This window comes from Pelophylax lessonae (assembly GCF_965119305.1).
Source record: "Pelophylax lessonae genome assembly, chromosome: 3".
Taxonomy (NCBI): domain Eukaryota; kingdom Metazoa; phylum Chordata; class Amphibia; order Anura; family Ranidae; genus Pelophylax; species Pelophylax lessonae.
The window spans coordinates 144,465,120-144,487,262 of record NC_138770.1 but is presented as its reverse complement, the minus strand read 5'-3'; the positions used below and the strand labels follow the sequence as shown (position 1 = coordinate 144,487,262).

General features: G+C 46.2%; 2 protein-coding genes across 3 annotated transcripts in view; both read right to left on the bottom strand.

Moving 5' to 3' along the window:
- LOC309550410 (uncharacterized protein) overlaps positions 1-22,143 on the bottom strand; it is a 141,354-nt gene that overhangs the window by 39,508 nt on the left and 79,703 nt on the right. The window contains exon 10 of the mRNA XM_082250794.1: positions 2,382-3,258. Within this exon, the coding sequence (XP_082106920.1) occupies positions 2,382-3,258 (877 nt within the window). The remainder of the gene's footprint in view (positions 1-2,381; positions 3,259-22,143) is intronic.
- Positions 1-22,143, bottom strand: part of LOC309549135 (ornithine decarboxylase 1-like) — a 131,425-nt gene that overhangs the window by 39,469 nt on the left and 69,813 nt on the right. The gene's annotated exons all lie outside the window — the stretch shown is intronic.

Below are 22,143 nucleotides of genomic sequence, written 5' to 3'. Positions count from 1 at the left end.
TGAGGAAGAAGATTTAGTTTTAGAGGTATCAGCCACGGGGGACAGCGGTGTATTGAAATCTCCCCCCACTATCAATTGACCTTGAGTAAATTCCCTAAGTATATTCAGCGTTTTGGCAACAAATCTGTCCTGTTGCTTATTAGGGGAATATAAGGTTGTCAGCATCATCTGTGTTTCTCCTATTTTCCCTTTTAGAAAGAGATATCTACTGCTGTCATCACATAGCTTCTCCTCCAGCTGCCATGGTGTCGCACTGTCAATTAATATTGATACCCCTCTTGATTTTGATTGTGTGTAGGTTGAATGGTATATGTGTGGAAATGCCTTATTTTTTAAATATGGTAAATTCCCTGATCTGAAATGCGTCTCTTGTATGAACGCTATATTCGCCTTAACTCTTTTGAGTTCTGATAGTAATATTCGCCTTTTTTCAGGCGTATTTAGGCCCTTTGCATTAATTGAGACAATCTTTATATTCTCCATTTTCCCCAACAACTTATGTTACAAAAGCTGGAAACTAAAGATCGAGGGCGAAGGAGAGAAAAAAGGAGAGAGAAAGAAAAAAAAAAAAAACAAAAAAAACAAACCCCCCACAGAAATCTCACACCCTACTATCAACAGTCACTCACTCACTCTTTCATCCACACTCCTCACACTGACCCAGACTCACCTGTGCCCTTCCCTGTGGATCCTACCCTACCGGTCGGAGCACAATGCTCTTCCCAGTCGGATCCCCAGGTCGGATTTTTTAAATCCTTCCAACACACGGCATTTTACTGCCACCTGTGTGTTCTAAACTTTTTACAGGGAATACCTGAGGCCTTCCCCCTTTGTCCCCGCTTTCTCCCTCCCTACTCTTACTTATATGCTTTATTTCCCTATCTCCACTATCCATCTCTTTCTTTCTCTTCAGCCCTAGCCCCTAATTTTCTGTAACCCTAGAGTACTCCCCCCCCTGAGACGCTCTAGGTATTTTTAGAGCCTTGATGACCAACAATAGCTTCCCCTTTACAACAATAAACACCAAAAACCCAAAAAAAAAAAAAAACTCCTTTGAGTCCGATATTCTATCCAAGCTTAATTATTTTAGTCGGGGATACCATCCTCCTGAATTTCATTATGCTCAAGAAGAAAAAAAATAAAAAATCCAGTGCAGCCCCTCACTTTCCACCGTTCCAGTGTCTTAAAAAAAAAAAAAATTTAATCGGGAGCATAGTGTTCCTATACTTCCGAGTGCCTAACAAAAAAAAAAAAAAAAGGGGGGGAAAAACCCCCGCGTCAATAACTATAAGACCACCATTTCCCTCAAAACTTAGTAACCTTAAATTAATAGTGCCTGTAAGTAGACAAAACAAACGTGATTGCAGCTTCTCATCAAAACTTTAAATGTCTTAACACAATCAGTGATACTATCTCCCTAAATTTCAATGTGTGAATAGAGAAAAAAAAAAAAAAAAAATTACAAAAATACATAAATGAATTTAAAACCTGGGGATACAATATTAATAAATTGGAGAGCAGGGGGAAATAAAAAGTATGGCTGCACTTTATGTGTTTTTTACCATTAACCTCATTATTCCACTCTTATTTACTAAATGTGTTATTGGGTCTCTATACCTCCTAGGGACATCCCACTAAAACTCCCATCAATCCTCATTGGTGTGGTGATATATTCTATATACAATACTCCACTTATAACAAAAACGGCAGAAAAAAAAAAAAAAAGGATGGGGTAGAAAAAGTCGACCCCAAAATACAGTGATAGCCCCATTTCCCTAAGGGACTTAAAAAAGTCTTGGTTTAATAGTGAATACTGTGACCGTCAATTCAACCGTGCAAAAAAGTAGAGAAAAAAAAAACAAAAAAAGGAAGAAGGTGGGGTAGGGAGGTTAATCCCACTAAAACGTGAGTTCCCCCTTTCCCTTAAAAACTTTTAAGGTGTCTAACTTAGAAGTGTATATTGTGCTCCTATAATTCACCGTGCAGAAAAAAAAAAAAAAAGGGGGGGGGGAAACCCACCCCCCAAGGATATGCAATGAAGGGCTGGGGGGGAAGAGAATCTTTCCCTTTACCCCCAACCCTCCCCTTCCCCACACCAGTAGGATTGCATCCCTCTTCTTCCCCTAGAAAATCTGGTTATCCGTTCTCCTGGTATAGTGACCCCAAATCCTAGATTCCATCTTCTCCCCTCCCTTCCACCCCCCGAGATTGTTTGAAGTCTCTGGGAGAGTCACTGATCTTCCCCAACCAATTTGGGATCTCTATCTCCGGGGCCCCCAGGAAATCAAAAAGAGCCATTCTGTCTTGGAAATTACGCAACGTGAAAAAAAGTCCATCTCTGTTAAATGTAACTGTGAATGGGAAGCCCCATCTATATGTACATCCTTTTCTTCTAGCCAGTTCCAGAATGGGTTTCAGTATGGCTCTTCTCTTTAAGGTCCCTCTAGAAATATCCGAGAAAATCTGTATGGTCATTCCCTCCAATTTCCACTCTCTGGTGTCCCGTGCCATTCTCAATATCAGTTCGTTCTGGGCATAATAGTGCAATTTGCAGATTACATCTCTTGGTCTTTCCTGATCTCTCTTCATAGGGCCAGGTACTCTATGTATTCTGTCAAACTCTATTTTACCCGGGTGACTTGCTCCCAGAATGTCCTCAAATAGCCTATTTACTGATTCTTCCAATTGCGTATTTTTTAATGATTCTGTTAGGCCTCGGATTCTTAAATTATTGCGACGGCTACGGTTCTCCATGTCTTCAATCTGTAACTGTAGCTTAGCCTCTTTTTCCCCCTGATGTTCTGTCTTCCTCTCCAGCACTGATAATCGTTCTTTTATTACAGCAATCTCTGTATCTTCCTCTTTTTGTCTAATGGACAGAGCTTGGATCTCCTTTTTAATAAGCTGGATCTCCTTTTTATGTGTCTCCTCTACTCGATTCACTAGTTGTTCTATATCCCTTTTGGTTGGGAGAGAGCTAATCATGGCTCTAAATTCGGTCATTTGCCCCACCCATTGGGCACTCAGGGATGGAGCATTCTTCTCTATCTGGAATTTAGAGCTGGAACCAGAGTCTCTTTCCTCCAGGGGTGACGTAGCCCTAGAATCTGTTATGTCACTAGAATCCCAATCTGTCTGCATATCCCCGAGCTCCGCCATATTACTTGCTGTTGTAGTTTTTAAGCTGGTAGAGAGGAATTTCCTTATCTCTCCTTCTGGTTTCCCTGGGATTTTTGCGGTATTTTTTTTGACCTTACGCTTTTTTGTAAGTGTCATATTAACTCTTTATCTTACGGAGTAAAAGACCAATATTGTAAAGCTGCTTAGCCCCCCCAATCTCCTTCAAGTTTCTGGGGTGTTTTAGCTAGCCAAATAAGACACACAATTTATGAGCCCCGCGCTGCACGCTCAACACTTCACCACTCTTCACCTTCTGTATTATCCTTCCTCTTCCCCACTCTCATAGCCCACCGGTAGTAGATGGAGTTAATTTCTTACAAGACACTTCCTCTTCTGTCTCCTTCCAACTTTATCCCCGCCAAGACCGTATATCTTTGTAACACTTCTCTATCAGTTTTATTTACTGAAACTTATAGTCTTAAACAGGAGTAGGAAGTTTCACTCACGGTTTTAGTCAGGTTAACTCTTCTCCAATATTTTTCTCTTCTACCAGTCCTGTGCGTCTGCGTGTACGGCTCCTCCGGGATTCTTCTTGCTTACCGAGCCATCATACAGGCTAGAATGGCAATACAGTCTGTTAACACTATTCCTTTGGTATTCGTACAGGCCGACACCGGGTATATTCACTTTACAGGCATCCCCTGTCCTGTATTCAGATATCGTGCTGCAATGCAGTAGAGCTCAGGCTCGGGGTGGAAGCAGGGAAGGAAGGAGGAAGACTGCAGTCACGCCAGCCAGCCAACCCTCTATCTCAGTATGCCTTTATATCTGACCAGTCATCCACATAGAAGCTTGGCTAGTAAAGCCCGGCCAGAGGGCTATCAAAAGGGCATACAGGCAATGCTGAGAGTCAAGGCTGCAGCAGCGGCTAGCGGGCGCACAACAGGTGTAAAATCAAGCGCTTAAGTCCTGTGTTAAGCCGAAGTTCAGCCTGCCTTAACAACCGGCCGTCAGGCTCCCCCCAGCTGCCGTCGGGCTTACATGTCTTTTCGCCCGCCTGCTCCGCTGCACATATGTCTGGCTGCCAGGTTATCTACCCCTCCCCAAACCGCCGGGGACCGCTCCCGCCTCTGAGCTGACCGAGCACCCGCTCTCTCTCCTCTCCTCGCTCCGGCGTTCAGGTAGGCTGGGGCTGACATCACTCTTCTTATCCCTCGGGTCCCGATCTAGACGCTTGGTGGTCGGGAGCTGCGGTAAGGAGCGGCGGTAAGACCCGGTCACCGCATCTAGCTGGCGGGGGGATGCTAGACAGCTGAAGGGGTGGAGGCGCAGTCTCTGCAATTCGCCGCCTCTGCTCTGCTCATTCACGCCGGGTTAGGGCTCCGTTTCTCGGGTAGACGCCTTAGCAGGGAGGGAGTCTCACAAGGAGCTCAGGAGTACAGCCTCACATGTCCACTTCCGGGCACGCCCCCCCCCCCCCCCATTAAAGTGAGTTTTTCTTTTTTTAATAAATCTGCAACAATGTCAACAATTCTGTGTTTTTCTGTCAGTATGGGGTGCTATGTGTACATTCATGAGGAAGAAGAATGAACTTAAATGATTTTAGCAAATGGCTGCAATATAGCAAAGAGTGAAAAATGTAAGGGGGTCTGAATACTTTCCGTACCCACTGTATCACCCCCAAACAGATGGGTTAGTGGAGAGGTTTAATAAAAATTTAAAACAAATGTTGAGGAAGGTGGTGGATAAAGATGGAAAGAATTGGGATTATCTGCTCCCTTATCTGATGTTTGCCATAAGAGAGGTTCCCCAATCATCCACAGGGTTCACTCCGTTTGAGCTACTGTATGGGAGGCACCCCTGGGGCCTACTGGACATTGCCAGGGAAACATGGGAGAGTGAGAGCTCCCCTCATCGAAGTGTGATTGAACATGTAGCACAAATGCAAGATAGAATTGCCCAAGTGATGCCGATTGTGAAGGTACATTTAGCCCAAGCCCAGTTGGCTCAGCAAAGGATTTACAATCGTGGGGCCCAGGTCCGTTCTTTTGCACCTGGTGATAGGGTGTTGGTGCTGGTCCCCACGGTCGAAAGTAAATTCCTAGCCAAATGACAGGGTCCCTATGAAGTGTTGGAGGGAATGGGGGTGGTGAATTATAAAAATAGTCAACCGGGAAGACGAAAACCTGAGCAGCTCTATCACGTGAACTTGTTAAAACCATGGAAGGATAGAGAGTCCTTGGTTGCTGAGACTACCCGATTTTCTGCTCCATTTAACCTGGCTGTCCCTGAAGTTGGGATAGTGGAGACTCTGTCCAAAACTCAGAAACAGGAGGTTAAAGAATTTGTGCTCCGTAAGAGGGAGAAGTTTTCAGACCTGCCAGGTTGGGTCTCCGGAGATAAACATGACATTATCACCACACCAGAGGATGAGGTCAAGTTAAAGCCTTATAGAATTCCAGAAGCCCGGCGAGAGGCGATTCGCCAGGAAGTAAAAAAAATGCTTGAGTTGGGGGTGATAGAAGAGTCAAATAGTGATTGGTCCAGTCCCATTGTCTTAGTGCCCAAACCAGATGGAAGTTGGCGGTTTTGTAATGACTTTCGCCGCCTGAATAAAATCACTAAGTTTGACACCTATCCTATGCCCCGCATAGATGAACTGATTGATCGCCTAGGCACTGCCCGGTACATGACGACGTTAGACCTGACCAAGGGTTATTGGCAAATTCCTCTCTCGGGGTCGGCCAGGGAAAAAACAGCATTTGTAACTCCAGACGGATCTTTCCAATTTCGGAGGATGCCTTTTGGGTTACAGAATGCTCCCGCCACATTTCAACGCACTATGGATAAGACCCTTCAGCCTCATCGAGCCTATGCTGCCACATACCTCGATGACGTGGTCATCCACAGTGAGGATTGGGACTCACACTTATCAAAAGTTCAGGCTGTGTTGGATTCCATCTGGAAAGCCGGGTTTACAGCCAATCCAAAAAAATGTATCCTTAGGCTAGAAGAGGCAAAGTATCTGGGGTATACCATTGGAAGAGGTCTAATCAAGCCCCAAATAAACAAAGTTGAGGCTATTCAGGATTGGCCACGTCCCACCAATAAGAAACAGGTTTGTGCATTTTTGGGGATCGCAGGTTATTATCGCCGTTTTATTCCCCATTTTGCCTCACAGGCTGCTTCCCTGACCAATTTGACAAAAGGGAAGGAGTCTGTCATGATCAAATGGACTCCCGAAGCCGAAACAGCTTTTTAGGCTTTAAAACAGGCCTTATGTAGTCAGCCAGTTTTAAATTCGTCTGATTTTTCACGGGACTTTGTGGTTCAGACAGATGCGTCAAATGTGGGTTTAGGAGCTGTACTGTCCCAATTTATCAAGGGGGAAAAACACCCTGTTATGTACCTCACCCGAAAGTTGAAGGCCCATGAGGAGAATTATGCCACCATTGAGAAAGAGTGTTTGGCGGTGAAATGGGCTTTGGATTCTCTCCTCCTGGGTAGACAGTTTGAACTGGTGACGGATCATGCCCCATTGAAGTGGATGGCACAGAACAAGGAGACCAATAGGAGAATAAATAGGTGGTTCCTGGCCCTTCAGGAATTTAGTTTTGTGGTAACGCATCACCCCGGTGTTAAAATGGGGAATGCAGATGGTTTGTCCCGAGTGCATGCGTGCCTGGCAACCTGTGTCCCAACCCTAGGGTTGAAACAAGAGGGGGGGGGGGGTATGTGACAGGAAGTCAGATAAATATGTGGGTGTTGTCACAGATGGGAGATACATTTCTGCCTTGTTTAGACAATTCACCAATTACTATCAGGTGTCGGCTGCGAAGGTAGCCATAAAGGTTTAAGGACGTTGGAAAGCTTCAGCTATTCAGAAGGCAATTAAGGCCTCTATAAGTTATCCAGAGGATGACTACTGATTGCTGCATCCTGAGGCTTTGTGCGTTAAGTAGAGCAGTGAGCTGAGAGACTTCTGAAGGTGAGGTGGTGTTGACTTTTTCTGTGTGCAAAGAAAACAAAGACTATTGGTTTTCTGCTGTATTACCAGCAGTGTCTGCCCAGCAGTAAGTTGGGGCAGACTCCATAGGTAGGTTCCTGTGTTGTGAAGGTAGATGCCCCAAGTGGCCAGGGTTTACTTTATGTTTGTTTGATTTATGCTGTTTGGATGCTTGCACTTGTTACCAGCAAATTGGAAGAATAAACCATAGACCGTTGTTTTCAACCACTCCTCGGCTGTCTCTCTGTGTAGCGAACCCACCCAAGGGGTCACCCACACCCTCTACCGAGCCAACCCCTTACACTATATACAAGTAAACTTATCAGTGGAAGTGAATACAACTAAGCAAACCTACAGTACCTAAACTACCTACAGTATGTACAAATGGTGGGATAAATGGGACAGAGCAGGATCAGGCTGAGGATCAGGGAAAGAGCCAAAATAAAGAGCAAATACAAGCAGGTGGAGGTGGGAGCAGGACAGGGTTGCCAGCTATTAGTAAATTTACTGACAGTTTGTAAAATTCTGTGATTTTTTACAGCTTTCAGTAAATGTCTATTAAAATTTAATGTCAGTAAAAATCAGTCCTTTCACACAGGTTAGTGTTGGCTCGGCAGGTATAAGAAAGAACCCCCTTGACAACTTGATGCAGCACCAGCAGCCACTTATCCAGGCAGAGTTTGGAGCCAGTTGGGGTTATTTTTAAAAAGAAGCAGGCTGGAGCCAGCAGGGGAAGGAGTAGGCAGCCACATCTGCCGATCCTGCTCCTCTATTTCCGGCTGCAGTGTGATCTCAGCTGTGCTCTGCTGCCTCTCTGCATAGATAGGTAGTTGGAACCCAGTGCTTGTCTGGCGGCAATAGCTCCTAAAGCCTGTGCCTACGGCCCTACGTGCCCCGCAGCTGCACTATACTCTCTTCCTGAGTACCCTATCCTGCTCTTCTACAGCTGCAGTTCTCTATCAGGTACTGTCAAGGAGGGGAATTTAGGGGTGGGAGTAGGGCACTGTACTGTGAGAGAGGGCAATTTGGAGGAAAAGGGGTCTCCCCTGTACTCTGCATGCAGCACACCCCTGAACCCTGCACTCTGTATGCAGCGCACCCCTAAACCCTGCACTCTGCATGCTGCTCACCACTGAATGCTGCACTCTGTATGCAGTGCACCCCTGAACCCTGCACTCTGTACTTAATGCACACTCTTGGTATTTAGTGCCCATTTAAGTCCCTCACTCTGTGCAGGAGGTGGTACTACTGCCTCCTGAATGTGTTTGGTTTTTTTTTGCAGCAGAATGTGAATTTTGCATTAAAATACTGTGTCACAACCGCAAGCCAAGCATTACAAATGGTGGGATAAATGGGGCAGAGCAGAATCAGGCTGAGTATCAGGGAAAGAGCCTAAATAAAGTGCTAATACAAGCAGGTGTAGGTAGTAGCAGGACAGGGTTGCCAACTGTCAGTAAATTTACTGACAGTTTGTAAAATTCTGTTATTTTTAAAGCTGTCAGTAAATGTCTGGTAATGTCAGTAAAAATCAGTCCTTTCAGACAGGTTAGTGTTGGCTCGGCAAGTGTAAGAAAGAACCCCTTTGTACAATGTACACCATACTCATTTACATGGGGAGGCAGGTACTGGGGCCCCTTTGTTAAAGGGGCTTCCAAATTCTGATAAGCCCTTTGCCCGCAGACCCCCACAACCACAGCCCAAGGTTGTGGGAAGGAGGCCTTTGTCCCCAACAACACAGGGACAAGGTGCTTTAGGGTGGGGGGTAGAGCCCTCCCTGCCCCAAAACACGCCCTTATGTTGAGGGCATGTGGCCTGGTATAGTTCAGGAGAGGGTGGGGGCGCTCCCTCATCCCCCCCCCTTCCAGGCTGGTATAGATTTTGGGGGAGACCCAACGCCATTTTTTAAAATTTTGGCATGGGGGAGGGGGGGCCTCCACGTAAATAAAAAAAAAATTCTATTGCCGGCAATGTGCAGCAATTCGGATGTTCGGGCCGAACTTTTCCTCGACTCTAATCTTATTAGATCAGGAGACTTATGTTAGGCTACGTAATGACCCCAAAGAGAGATATAAAAAACAGTTGGAGGGACTAGTGGAAAGAGGGTATCGCATTCATGATTTAACTAAGAAAGAAAAAGGATGCTTAGTACCTAATGCCTGTCGCATCCCTATTATATGTATATACATTCCCAAAGATACATAAAGATTTAAATTATGCCCTGCCCGCCCCATAGTAAATGGGGTAGGGTCTGTGACAGCCAGATTGGGTGATTGCCTTGATAAATTCCTACAACCGAGTGTTGTTCAAACTAAAGCTTATCTGAAGGACAAGCACCCCAAAATGCACTGCTCAGATGCAGTGAAAAAACTACTGATGTCATGTAATTTATTCACTGTACCTGAGCAGTGTATTATGAGGCGCTCGTGACGTTAAATCCCTATAAAAGAGCTGTCAAACTCAAACAGCTCATTACACGCGGGAGGCGTCTTGAGAAGCAGGAGCTTCTTTTTTTTTTCTATTTTTCGGTTGCGGGCAGGCGACGTGATCATCGGGGGACACTATTTTTTTATTTTTATTTTTTTTAAAGGACTTTTCCAAAACTTGCTTTTGTCTTTATTTTTTTTGTACACTTTTTTGGTGAATGGGTAGGGGTACAATGTACCCAATATCCATTCACTCTGGACGCCTCCTTGTTAAAGGGGGCTTTCATATTCCAATAAGCCTCCCCCTGGCAGGCCCCCCACAACCACAGCCCAAGGTTTTCGGGAAGAGATCCCTGTCCCCATTAACATGGGGGCAAGGTGCTCTGGGGTGGGGGGCAGGGCAAAGCTCCCACCCCCCCCGTTGAGGGTATGTGGCCTGATATGGTTCAAGAGGGGAGGGTGCTCGCTCGCTCCCACCTCCATCCTGGCCAGCCAGGCTGTATGCTCAGATAAGGGTCTGGTATGGATTTTAGGGGGAATCCACACCATTTTTTTATTTTAAATTATGATGCTGTTTGTTTTCAGCAATACTGACATAAACTGATATAAACTGAAGGGCCTGTATATATATATACTGTGTATATATATATATATATATATATACAGTGGGTACGGAAAGTATTCAGACCCCCTTAAATTTTTCACTCTTTGTTATATTGCAGCCATTTGTTAAAATCATTTAGGTTCATTCTTCTTCATGAATGTACACATAGCACCCCATACTGACAGAAAAACACAGAATTGTTGACATTGTTGCAGATTTATTAAAAAAGAAAAACTGAAATATCACATGGTCCTAAGTATTCAGACCCTTTGCTCAGTATTTAGTAGAAGCCCCCTTTTGATCTAATACAGCCAGGAGTCTTTTTGGGAAAGATGCAACAAGTCTTTCACACCTGGATTTGGGTATCCTCTGCCATTCCTCCTTGCAGATCCTCTCCAGTTCTGTCAGGTTGGATGGTAAACGTTGGTGGACAGCCATTTTTAGGTCTCTCCAGAGATGCTCAATTGGGTTTAAGTCAGGGCTCTGGCTGGGCCATTCAAAAACAGTCACGGAGTTGTTGTGAAGCCACTCCTTCGTTATTTTAGCTGTGTGCTTAGGGTCATTTTAGCTGTGTGCTTAGGGTCATTGTCTTGTTGGAAGGTAAACCTTCAGCCCAGTCTGAGGTCCAGAGCACTCTGGAGAAGGTTTTTGTCCAGGATATCCCTGTACTTGGCCGCATTCATCTTTCCCTCGATTGCAACCAGTCGTCCTGTCCCTGCAGCTGAAAAACACCCCCACAGCATGATGCTGCCACCACCATGCTTCACTGTTGGGACTGTATTGGACAGGTGATGAGCAGTGCCTGGTTTTCTCCACACATACCGCTTAGAATTAAGGCCAAAAAGTTCTATTTTGGTCTCATCAGACCAGAGAATCTTATTTCTCACCATCTTGGAGTCCTTCAGGTGTTTTTTAGCAAACTCCATGCAGGCTTTCATGTGTCTTACACTGAGGAGAGGCTTCCGTCGGGCAACTCTGCCATAAAGCCCCGACTGGTGGAGGGCTGCAGTGATGGTTGACTTTCTACAACTTTCTCCCATCTCCTGACTGCATCTCTGGAGCTCAGCCACAGTGATCTTTGGGTTCTTCTTTACCTCTCTCACCAAGGCTCTTCTCCCCCGATAGCTCAGTTTGGCCAAACGGCCAGCTCTAGGAAGGGTTCTGGTCGTCCCAAACGTCTTCCATTTGAGGATTATGGAGGCCACTTTGCTCTTAGGAACCTTAAGTGCAGCTGAAATCTTTTTGTAACCTTGGCCAGATCTGTGCCTTGCCACAATTCTGTCTCTGAGCTCTTCAGGCAGTTCCTTTGACCTCATGATTCTCATTTGCTCTGACATGCATTGTGATCTGGAAGGTCTTATATAGACAGGTGTGTGGCTTTCCTAATCAAGTCCAATCAGTATAATCAAACACAGCTGGACTCAAATGAAGGTGTAGAACCATCTCAAGGATGATCAGAAGAAATGGAAAGCACCTGCGTTAAATATATGAGTGTCACAGCAAAGGGTCTGAATACTTAGGACCATGCGATATTTCAGTTTTTCTTTTTTAATAAATATGCAACAATGTCAACAATTCTGTGTTTTTCTGTCAGTATGGGGTGCTATGTGTACATTCATGAGGAAGAAGAATGAACCTATATGATTTTAGCAAATGGCTGCAATATAACAAAGAGTGAAAAATTTAAGGGGGTCTGAATACTTTCCGTACCCACTGTATATTAGAGATTGACCGATTAGCGGCAACACCGATATATCGGGGGCCAATATACACTTTCCCCGATATATCTGTATCGGCCTTTGGATTTACCGATATTGCCGATATTTTAGTGACATCATTTCGTATGTTGCGCGCACACATTCTGCCTTCTAACACCGCCTCCCCGCCCATACGTGACGCCATTACACTGTGCGCTGCACTTAAGACTGCCTCCCACGCCTCACACAGCCTCGTGTTACAGCCAGTTGCAGTCCAGTCCCGTCACGCTACCAGCCGTCCATCCACCCACAGGCTATGGCCTCAGCCACCCACCACAACAGGGTGCCAGCCCAGCGAGCAAGCAACCAGCCACCCAGATGACACAAAGCCAGCCACCCGCCACCGTGACTAGTGTTCCAGCAAGCCAGCTACCCACCACAACAGGCCAGGGTGAGTGAGTGACACCAAGCCAGCCACCCACAGAACAGGGTGACCCCAAGCCAGCCCTCCCACCACAGTGTTCCAGCAAGCCAGCCACCCACCACAGTGTTCCTGCAAGCCAGCCACTCACCACAGTGTTCCTGCAAGCCAGCCAACCACCACAGTGTTCCTGCAAGCCATCCACCCACCACAGTGTTCCAGCAAGCCAGCCACCCATAACAGGGTGACACCAATCCAGCCACCAACCACAGTGTTCCTGCAAGCCAGCCACCCATAACAGGGTAACACCAAGCAAGCCAACCAGGCACCACAGACTGTTCCTGAAAGCCAGCCACCCATAACAGGGTGACACCAAGCCAGCCAGCCAGTCGACACAGTGTTCCTGCATGCCAGCCACCCATAACAGGGTGATACCAAGCAAGCCACCCACCACAGTGTTCCTGCAAGCCAGCCACCCATAACAGGGTGACACCAATCCAGCCAGCCAACACAGTGTTCCTGCAAGCCAGCCACCCATAACAGGGTGAAACCAAGCAAGCCACCCACCACAGTGTTCCTGCAAGCCAGCCACCCATAACAGGGTGACACCAAGCAAGCCAACCAGGCACCACAGACTGTTCCTGAAAGCCAGCCACCCATAATAGGGTGACACCAAGCCAGCCAGCCAGCCAGCCAGCCAGCCACCACAGTGTTCCTGCAAGCCAGCCACCCACCACAGTGTTCCTGCAAGCCAGCCACCCACCACAGTGTTCCTGCAAGCCAGCCAGCCACCACAGTGTTCCTGCAAGCCAGCCACCCACCACAGTGTTCCAGCAAGCCAGCCACCCATAACAGGGTGACACCAATCCAGCCACCCACCACAGTGTTCCTGCAAACCAGCCACCCATAACAGGGTAACACCAAGCAAGCCAACCAGGCACCACAGACTGTTCCTGAAAGCCAGCCACCCATAACAGGGTGGCACTAAGCCAGCCAGCCAGCCACCACAGTGTTCCTGCAAGCCAGCCACCCATAACAGGGTGACACCAAGCCAGCCATTCACCACAGTGTTCCTGCAAGCCAGCAACCCATAACAAGGTGACGCCAATCCAGCCAGCCACCACAGTGTTCCTGCAAGCCAGCCACCCATAACAGGGTGACACCAAGCAAGCCAGCCACCACAGTGTTCCTGCAAGCCAGCCACTAGAGATGTATAGAACTGTTCGCCGGCGAACAGTTCCCGGCGAACTTAGCATGTTCGCGTTCGCCGCTGCCGGCGAACATATGCGATGTTCGGTCCGCCCCCCATAAGACATCATTGAGGCAAACTTTGACCCTGAACTTTACAGTCAGCAGGCACATTTCCAGCCAATCAGCATACCTCCCTCCCACACCCTCCCACCTCCTATAAATAAGCCAGGGCAGCATCCATCTTAGATCATTCTGAAGCAGTGTGTGTAGTGAGAGTAGGGAGAGAGCTGCTGCTGCTGCTGCTGCTGCTGTTAAGCTAGGGACAGTTAGTCAGTGTTCCTGGTCTTGCAGTGTTCTTGGTCCACTACTGCTGTAAGGACAGCACCCCAAAAAGCCCTTCTAAGGGCTGGTATTTGTGTAATTTTTTATATATATATATATATATATATATATATATATATATATATATATATATATCTAGTGTCCCCAAAAGCCCTTTTAAGGGCTGGTAATTGAGGTTTTTTTTTTTTATTTATATATATACATATATATATATATATATAGCGTCCCCAAAAGCCCTTTTAAGGGCTGGTAAGGTAATAGAGTTTTTTCTATATATATATTGTACACTGTGACTGCAGTTGCCTGCCCGCTGTGTGTGAGAGGCCACAGACCTACCACAGACTGTACTGTGTGCACACCACACTCATTTCAGGTGGCACAGGCACAGTACCTGGCATTTTAAAAAATATTTTTTTTTTCCTCTGTCATAATTGCAGTGAGTGCTGTGTCAGGTCCACAGAGTGTACTGTACCCACTGCAGTGCACTGCCCACCACTGATATATATACGGTGGCACAGCATCTTGTTGCAATAAATTGAAAAAAAAAAATATTTTTTATTATTGCAGTTGCCTGGGCTGCCAGTGACTGTCAGGTCCACAGAGTGTACTTTGCCCACTGCAGTGCCACTGCGTGCCCACTCACCACTGATATATAAGGTGGCACAGCAGCTTGCAAAGTAAAAAAAAATATATATTTTTTTTAAATTGCAGTTGCCTGGGTGCCAGTGACTGCTGTCAGGTCCACAGAGAGTGTACTGTGCCACTGCCCACCCACCACTGATATATAAGGTGGCACAGCAGCTTGCAAAGTAAAAAAAAATATATATTTTTTTAAATTGCAGTTGCCTGGGTGCCAGTGACTGCTGTCAGGTCCACAGAGAGTGTACTGTGCCACTGCCCACCCACCACTGATATATAAGGTGGCACAGCAGCTTGCAAAGTAAAAAAAGAAAAAGCCAGCCGCAGAGAAGCCATATTCCTGAAAATATAAGAAAAATGCTGTTTTTTAGGGGTTCTGGACATGCTACAGAGCTGAAACTTGACAGGTACACTTTTTAGACCCCCCAGACACTAAATACAAAAAATGACATGCCTGCCTTAAAAAATGCCCGCTAAATGCCTGCAAGAGAAAAAGCCAGCCGCAGAGAAGCCGTATTCCTGAAAATATAAGAAAAATGCTGTTTTTTAGGGGTTCTGGACATGCTACAGAGCTGAAACTTGACAGGTACACTTTTTAGACCCTCCAGACACTAAATACAAAAAATGACATGCCTGCCTAAAAAAATGCCCGCTAAATGCCTGCAAGAGCAAAAGCCAGCCGCAGAGAAGCCGTATTCCTGAAAATATAAGAAAAATGCTGTTTTTTAGGGGTTCTGGACATGCTACAGAGCTGAAACTTGACAGGTACACTTTTTAGACCCTCCAGACACTAAATACAAAAAATGACATGCCTGCCTAAAAAAATGCCAGCTAAATGCCTGCAAGAGAAAAAGCCAGCCGCAGAGAAGCCGTATTCCTGAAAATATAAGAAAAATGCTGTTTTTTAGGGGTTCTGGACATGCTACAGAGCTGAAACTTGACAGGTACACTTTTTAGACCCTCCAGACACTAAATACAAAAAATGACATGCCTGCCTAAAAAAATGCCCGCTAAATGCCTGCAAGAGAAAAAGCCAGCCGCAGAGAAGCCATATTCCTGAAAATATAAGAAAAATGCTGTTTTTTAGGGGTTCTGGACATGCTACAGAGCTGAAACTTGACAGGTACACTTTTTAGACCCTCCAGACACTAAATACAAAAAATGACATGCCTGCCTAAAAAAATGCCCGCTAAATGCCTGCAAGAGAAAAAGCCAGCCGCAGAGAAGCCGTATTCCTGAAAATATAAGAAAAATGCTGTTTTTTAGGGGTTCTGGACATGCTACAGAGCTGAAACTTGACAGGTACACTTTTTAGACCCCCCAGACACTAAATACAAAAAATGACATGCCTGCCTAAAAAAATGCCCGCTAAATGCCTGCAAGAGAAAAAGCCAGCCGCAGAGAAGCCGTATTCCTGAAAATATAAGAAAAATGCTGTTTTTTAGGGGTTCTGGACATGCTACAGAGCTGAAACTTGACAGGTACACTTTTTAGACCCCCCAGATGCTAAATCCAAAGAAATTTTTTATTTTTATTTTTTTTTAATTTTTCCAATAATTGGCTCTCTATCAAAAAATTATAATTTTTAAGAACTTTTTTTTGCGTGATCCCTCTCCGGCATGCCACAGTCCAGGTGTTAGTCCCCTTGAAACAACTTTTCCATCACTATTGTGGCCAGAAAGAGTCCCTGTGTGTTTTAAAATTCGCCTGCCTATTGAATTCTATGGCGGTTCGCCCGGTTCGCCGGTTCGCGAACATTTGCCGATGTTCGCGTTCGCCGTTCGCGAACGGCGAATTTTAGGTTCGCGACATCACTACCAGCCACCCACAACAGGGTGACACCAAGCCAGCCAACCAGGCACCACAGACTGTTCCTGAAAGCCAGCCACCCATAACAGGGTGACACCAAGCCAGCCAGTGTTCCTGCAAGCCAGCCACCCATAACAGGGTGACACCAAGCAAGCCAGCCAGGCACTAAAGACTGTTCCTGAAAGCCAGCCACCCATAACAGGGTGACACCAAGCCAGCCAGCCACCACAGTGTTCCTGCAAGCCAGCCAACCATAACAGGGTGACACCAAGCCATCCAACCAGCCACCACAGACTGTTCCTGAAAGCCAGCCACCAATAACAAGGTGACACCAGTCACCAAGCCAGCCAGCCAGCCACTCATAACAGGGTGACACCAAGCCAACCAGCCACCACAGATTGTTCCTGAAAGCCAGCCACCATTAACAAGGGGACACCAGTCACCAAGCCAGCCAGCCACCCATAACAGGGTGACACCAAGCCAGCCAACCAGCCACCACAGACTGTTCCTGAAAGCCAGCCACCAATAACAAGGTGATACCAGTCACCAAGCCAGCCAGCCACCTATAACAGGGTGACACTAAGAGCCAGCCAGCACCCACAGTGTTCCTGCAAGCCAGCCACCCATAACAGGATGACACCAAGCCAGCCAGCCAGTGCCACCACAGTGTTCCTGCAAGCCAGCCACCCGGAACAGGGTGACGCCAGCCAGCCACCACAGTGTTCCAGCAAGCAAGCCACCCACAACAGGGTGACACCAACCTAGCAAGCCACGCTGCCAGTCGTCAGCCACAAACCCACAACAGGGTGCCAGTGCCAGCATCAGCAGCAACTTCAGCTTCAGCAAGGCATTTCTTTAATCTCTTTTGTGTCTTTCAAGTTGAAATGGAGATGGATTAGGAGAGAAAGAGTCAAAGTGTGGTCTGGGACTATTTCTCGTCTCAACCATCTCCAGGAAAAGCAGCAGTGTGCAACACATGTACAAACAACATAAGCATGGGATCAGTAACTGCAAACAAAATACGTCAAACCTTTGGGCCCATCTAAGAGTTCATCATATTGAATTGTATCAGAAAAAACAAAATGAATATCAATGTATTTTGATTCAATACCTCCTCCACTATCCCAGGCAACAATAACAGATATGTTTGTAAAAAAAAAAACAGATGTCACTGTCTAGATTTAGATGGAAGATCACTGATAACCAGCCATTTACAATGGTGTCTGACTCAGGATTTAAGCGGTTGAGGTCCATGCTTGAGCCAAGCTACACACTGAAGAGTGAGAAGTATTATCAAACCGAAATGCTGGCAAAGCTACACCAAAAGGTAATTGACAAAGTAAAGGCTATGCTGCAACCAGAGAATGCTGGCAACTCACTCTCATTCACGATGGACTGCTGGTCACAAACAGAATCCGAGTCACTACTCATTCTTACATGCCACTTCATTGACAGCGGATGGACAAAAAGGCAACTGGTGTTGAATACAAAAGTGATGCAAGGATCCCACACAGCTGAGTACAGTAGAGAAATGTTTCTAGGCATGCTTGAAGAATGGGGAATCAACAAAGACCGAGTGACGCTTGCACAACTTCGAGACAGTGGAGCAAACATGCCTAAAGGAATGAGGCTTGCTGATACGTCAGACCTCTGTGTCATCATGGCACACAACACCCTCCAACTTTCAAATGATGGTCTGTCCTGCCAAAGAGCTTTGATTGATATATGTTTTGAGAAGCATGAAGAGATTAAAAATGTTGTGTTTGCAAGTCTTTTGAATCCTCGATACAAGAACCATGCTTTCTCTTCTGATGATGTATTGGCTAAGGCGAAACAATGGCTGACAGAAGATATGGAGGTGCAGGAGGTTCCTGCCGAAAAGACAAGTCCAGAACACTATTTTTATGAAGGACAGCATGCTGAAAAAACAGACAAATGTCCAAAAATACATCAACGAACAGAAGAGAATCTGCTTCATCGTCCTCTAATTGATCAAGACATTTTCATTGTTTTATTGGGGCCTCATGTAGAGGATTCAATTTCTTTTGGATCTGCAACGATGAGTCTGCATGATGAACTTCATCTCTATTTGAAAGAAGCCATAATTGACAAAAGTCGTCCTCTTCAGTGGTGGAGAGAAAATGAGGCACGCTACAAAATACTTGCTTCCCATGCTAGAAGATACCTCTCTCTCTCTGCTCCTCTGTCCTCCACTCCTCATGAGCATGTTTATGAAGTTGCAGCATTGTTTGAACAAAACAGAAGACCTTTAACAGGTGACCAAGGACATGCTGAAATGTTCTGCTTTCTGCATTATAATATTGTTCTACTTAACTTGGAGTATTGAAAGGAGTAGTGTTCACTCCACTCCACTCCACTCCAATCCACTGTCTAGCTGTTGCCTACCTTTTTTTCTAGCAGTTTTGCACTGACTGCTGTAATTGCAGTGAGTGCCCTACTGCTAAGAGTCCAATCCAATCCAATGTGTAGCTGTTGCCTAGATTTTTTTTCTAGCAGTTTTGCACTGACTGCTGTAGTTGCAGTGAGTGCCCTACTGCAGAGGTAGTCCACTGACTCCAATTCAATCCCCTATCTAGCTGTTGCCTAGCTTTTTTCTAGCAGTTTTGCACTGACCACTGTAGCTGCAGTGAGTGCCCTACTGCAGAGGTAGTCCACTGACTCCAATCCACTGTCTTGCTGTTGCCTACCTTTTTTTCTAGCAGTTTTGCACTGACTTCTGTAGTTGCAGTGAGTGCCCTACTGCAGAGGTAGTCCACTGACTCCAATTCAATCCACTGTCTAGCTGTTGCCTAGCTTTTTTCTAGCAGTTTTGCATTGACTGCTGTAGTTGCAGTGAGTGCCCTACTGCAGAGGTAGTCCGCTGAGTGACTCCAATCCACTGTCTAGCTGTTGCCTAGCTTTTTTTCTAGCAGTTTTTCATTGACTGCTGTAGTTGCAGTGAGTGCCCTACTGCAGAGGTAGTCCACTGAGTGACTCCAATCCACTGTCTAGCTGTTGCCTAGCTTTTTTTCTAGCAGTTTTGCACTGACTGCTGTAGTTTCAGTGAGTGCCCTACTGCAGAGGTAGTCCATTCAGTGACTCCAATCCACTGTCTAGCTGTTGCCATCTTTTTTCTAGCAGTTTTGCACTGACTGCAGCAGGGCCGGAGTGGGACTCATTTTTAGCCCTGGAGTTTCATGCCTTAGACCGGCCCACTTTAGTTCACGACTGACTATATTAAAATAATGTAATTAAAACCTCAGAATATAAGTTTGCAATGGCGCACTGTTCTCTACAGCCTTGTAATTCATTCAGGGAGTGAGAGAAGGAGGGGTGAAAGAAAGAGGGAAGGAGAAAGAAAGAGGAAAGAAAGAGGGAAGTGCGCTACATACAGAGTACAGGGTTTAGCAGCTTATTATGCACAAAGTGCAGAGTTTAGGGGGGCGTTATGTACAGAATGCAGAGTTGAGAAATGTATAACACATAAAGTGCAAGTTTGAGCAGTGCACTGTGAACAGTGCAGAGTTGAGGAATGTGCTACGTACAAAGTGCAGAATTCAGCCGTGTGCTATGTACAGATTGCAGGGTTGAGGAGTGCACTACCTACAGAGTGCAGAGTTGAGGAGTGTGAGTGTGCTATGTACAGAGTTTAGGAGTGCACTAAGCACAGAGTGCAGAGTTCAGGAGTGTGCTTTGTACATAGTGTGCAGTGTACAGAGTTCCGGAGTGCATTGAATTTTCAGTACAGGGTTCAGAATTGTGCTAAAGAGTGCAGGGTTCAGAATTGTGCTACATACAGAGTGCAGGGTTCAGGAGTACGCTACATGCAGAGCCCAGGAGTACGTTACATTCAGAGTGCAGATTCAGGAGTGCGCTGAATACAGAGTGCAAGGTTCAGGATTGTGCTATGTACAAAGTGCAGGGTTCAGGATTGTGCTCTGTACAGAGTGCACTACATGCAGAGTGCAGTGTTTAGGAGTACATTGCATTCAGAGTGCAAGGTTCAGGATTGCACTACGTACAGAAGGCAGGGTTCAGGAGAGTGCTATGTACAGAGTACAGGGTTCAAGATCGCACTACCTACAGAGGGCAAGGTTCAGGAGCGTACATTGTGATGAGTGCACGGCGCAGGACTGCACTATCTACAGGGTTTAGGAGTGCACTACCTACAGAGTACAGGGTTCAAGATCGCACTACCTACAGAGGGCAAGGTTCAGGAGCGTACTATGTGATGAGTGCACGGCGCAGGACTGCACTATCTACAGGGTTTAGGAGTGCACTACCTACAGAGTGCACGGTTCAGGATTGCACTACCTACAGAGGGCAGGGTTCAGGAGTGTGCTATGTGTAGAGTGCATGGCTCAGGATTGCACTACCTACAGGGTTCAGGATTGCACTACCTACAGAGGTCAGGGTTCAGGATCGCACTACCTACAGAGGTCAGGGTTCAGGATCACACTACCTACAGAGGTCAGGGTTCAGGATCGCACTACCTACAGAGGTCAGAGTTCAGGATCGCACTACCTACAGAGGGCAGGGTTCAGGATCGCACTACCTACAGAGGGCAGGGTTCAGGATCGCACTACCTACAGAGGTCAGGGTTCAGGATCGCACTACCTACAGAGGTCAGGGTTCAGGATCGCACTACCTACAGAGGTCAGGGTTCAGGATTGCACTACCTACAGAGGGCAGGGTTCAGGATAGCACTACCTACAGAGGTCAGAGTTCAGGATCGCACTACCTAGAGAGGGCAGGGTTCAGGATCACACTACCTACAGAGGTCAGGGTTCAGGAGTGCAGTACTTGCCAAAACGCATGTAAAAAACAATCCTTTAGGGTGGTAAATCTCTTCCTCATCTAGATACTTCCGTGCCCACAGAAGTATAGTGGTGAGGAGGAGATTTACCGTCCCAAAGGACTGTTTTTTTACATGCGTTTTGGCAAGTACTGCAATTGTAAGTTTTTTTAATCTTTTTAAAATACCTCACTTTTAATACCAACTATGGTCTTATCTTGCGTACTCATTCCCCAGCGGAGAGTTTTTCAGCAGAAGAGGAGTATACATCTTGAGTGGAACCACACCTGACTATAAACAAACATACAAAAGGTGCAATATAACCTGTAATGTGTTAAAATTTCATTTCCAGGCATTGCACATGGAGGTGTTTTGTAACGGCTTCCTGACACGCAGTTGCTGATCTACAGATGGCCTTTCTATTTCTCACACATTGTATTGATTGGTTTGCATATTAAGGAGATTATAGTATGTTTTCAGTTTCACTATTATAAGTGTTTTTTTGAAAGATTACTTAGGATCTTGAGTATATATATATGCGTATGTATGTTAGCACTGTCACTTTCAAGCAATATATAACATTGTTATTTTTGGTATTTCTGAAAAATTGGCAGGTTTGTGTTGGATAGCTTATGCTATGTACAGAGGGCAGGTGTGCATATCTCACAGGTCAACCCCCCCCCCCCCCATCCCCAGTACAGATATCGCTCCAAAATTTCTGCCCCCTCCCTACCATTACAGATCTTTTCTCTCCTCCCTGCCCAGTGCAGTACAGGGCTCCCCTCCCTGTCCTCTGCCCCACAGAAAAGAATAGACTGTACCTTACAGGCTGATGCCACGGGCTTCTTGTGATGCTGTAGGATCGAGGCAAGAGCTGTGTGCCCCGCCCCTTCTCATCGCGCCACGCCCCCTGCTCATCATGCCACGCCCCCTCATCTGTTGAATATGCAGAAAGAGCAGGGAGGGTTTTGAGCATGCTGCCGAGATTGCTGTCACTTATAAAACACAGAAGCTGGGCTTCTGTGATTATAAGTGACTGTAGTAAGCGGCAATGCAAGGAGCCAGCGCCGAAGGTCCTGGCTGAAGAAAAAAATCC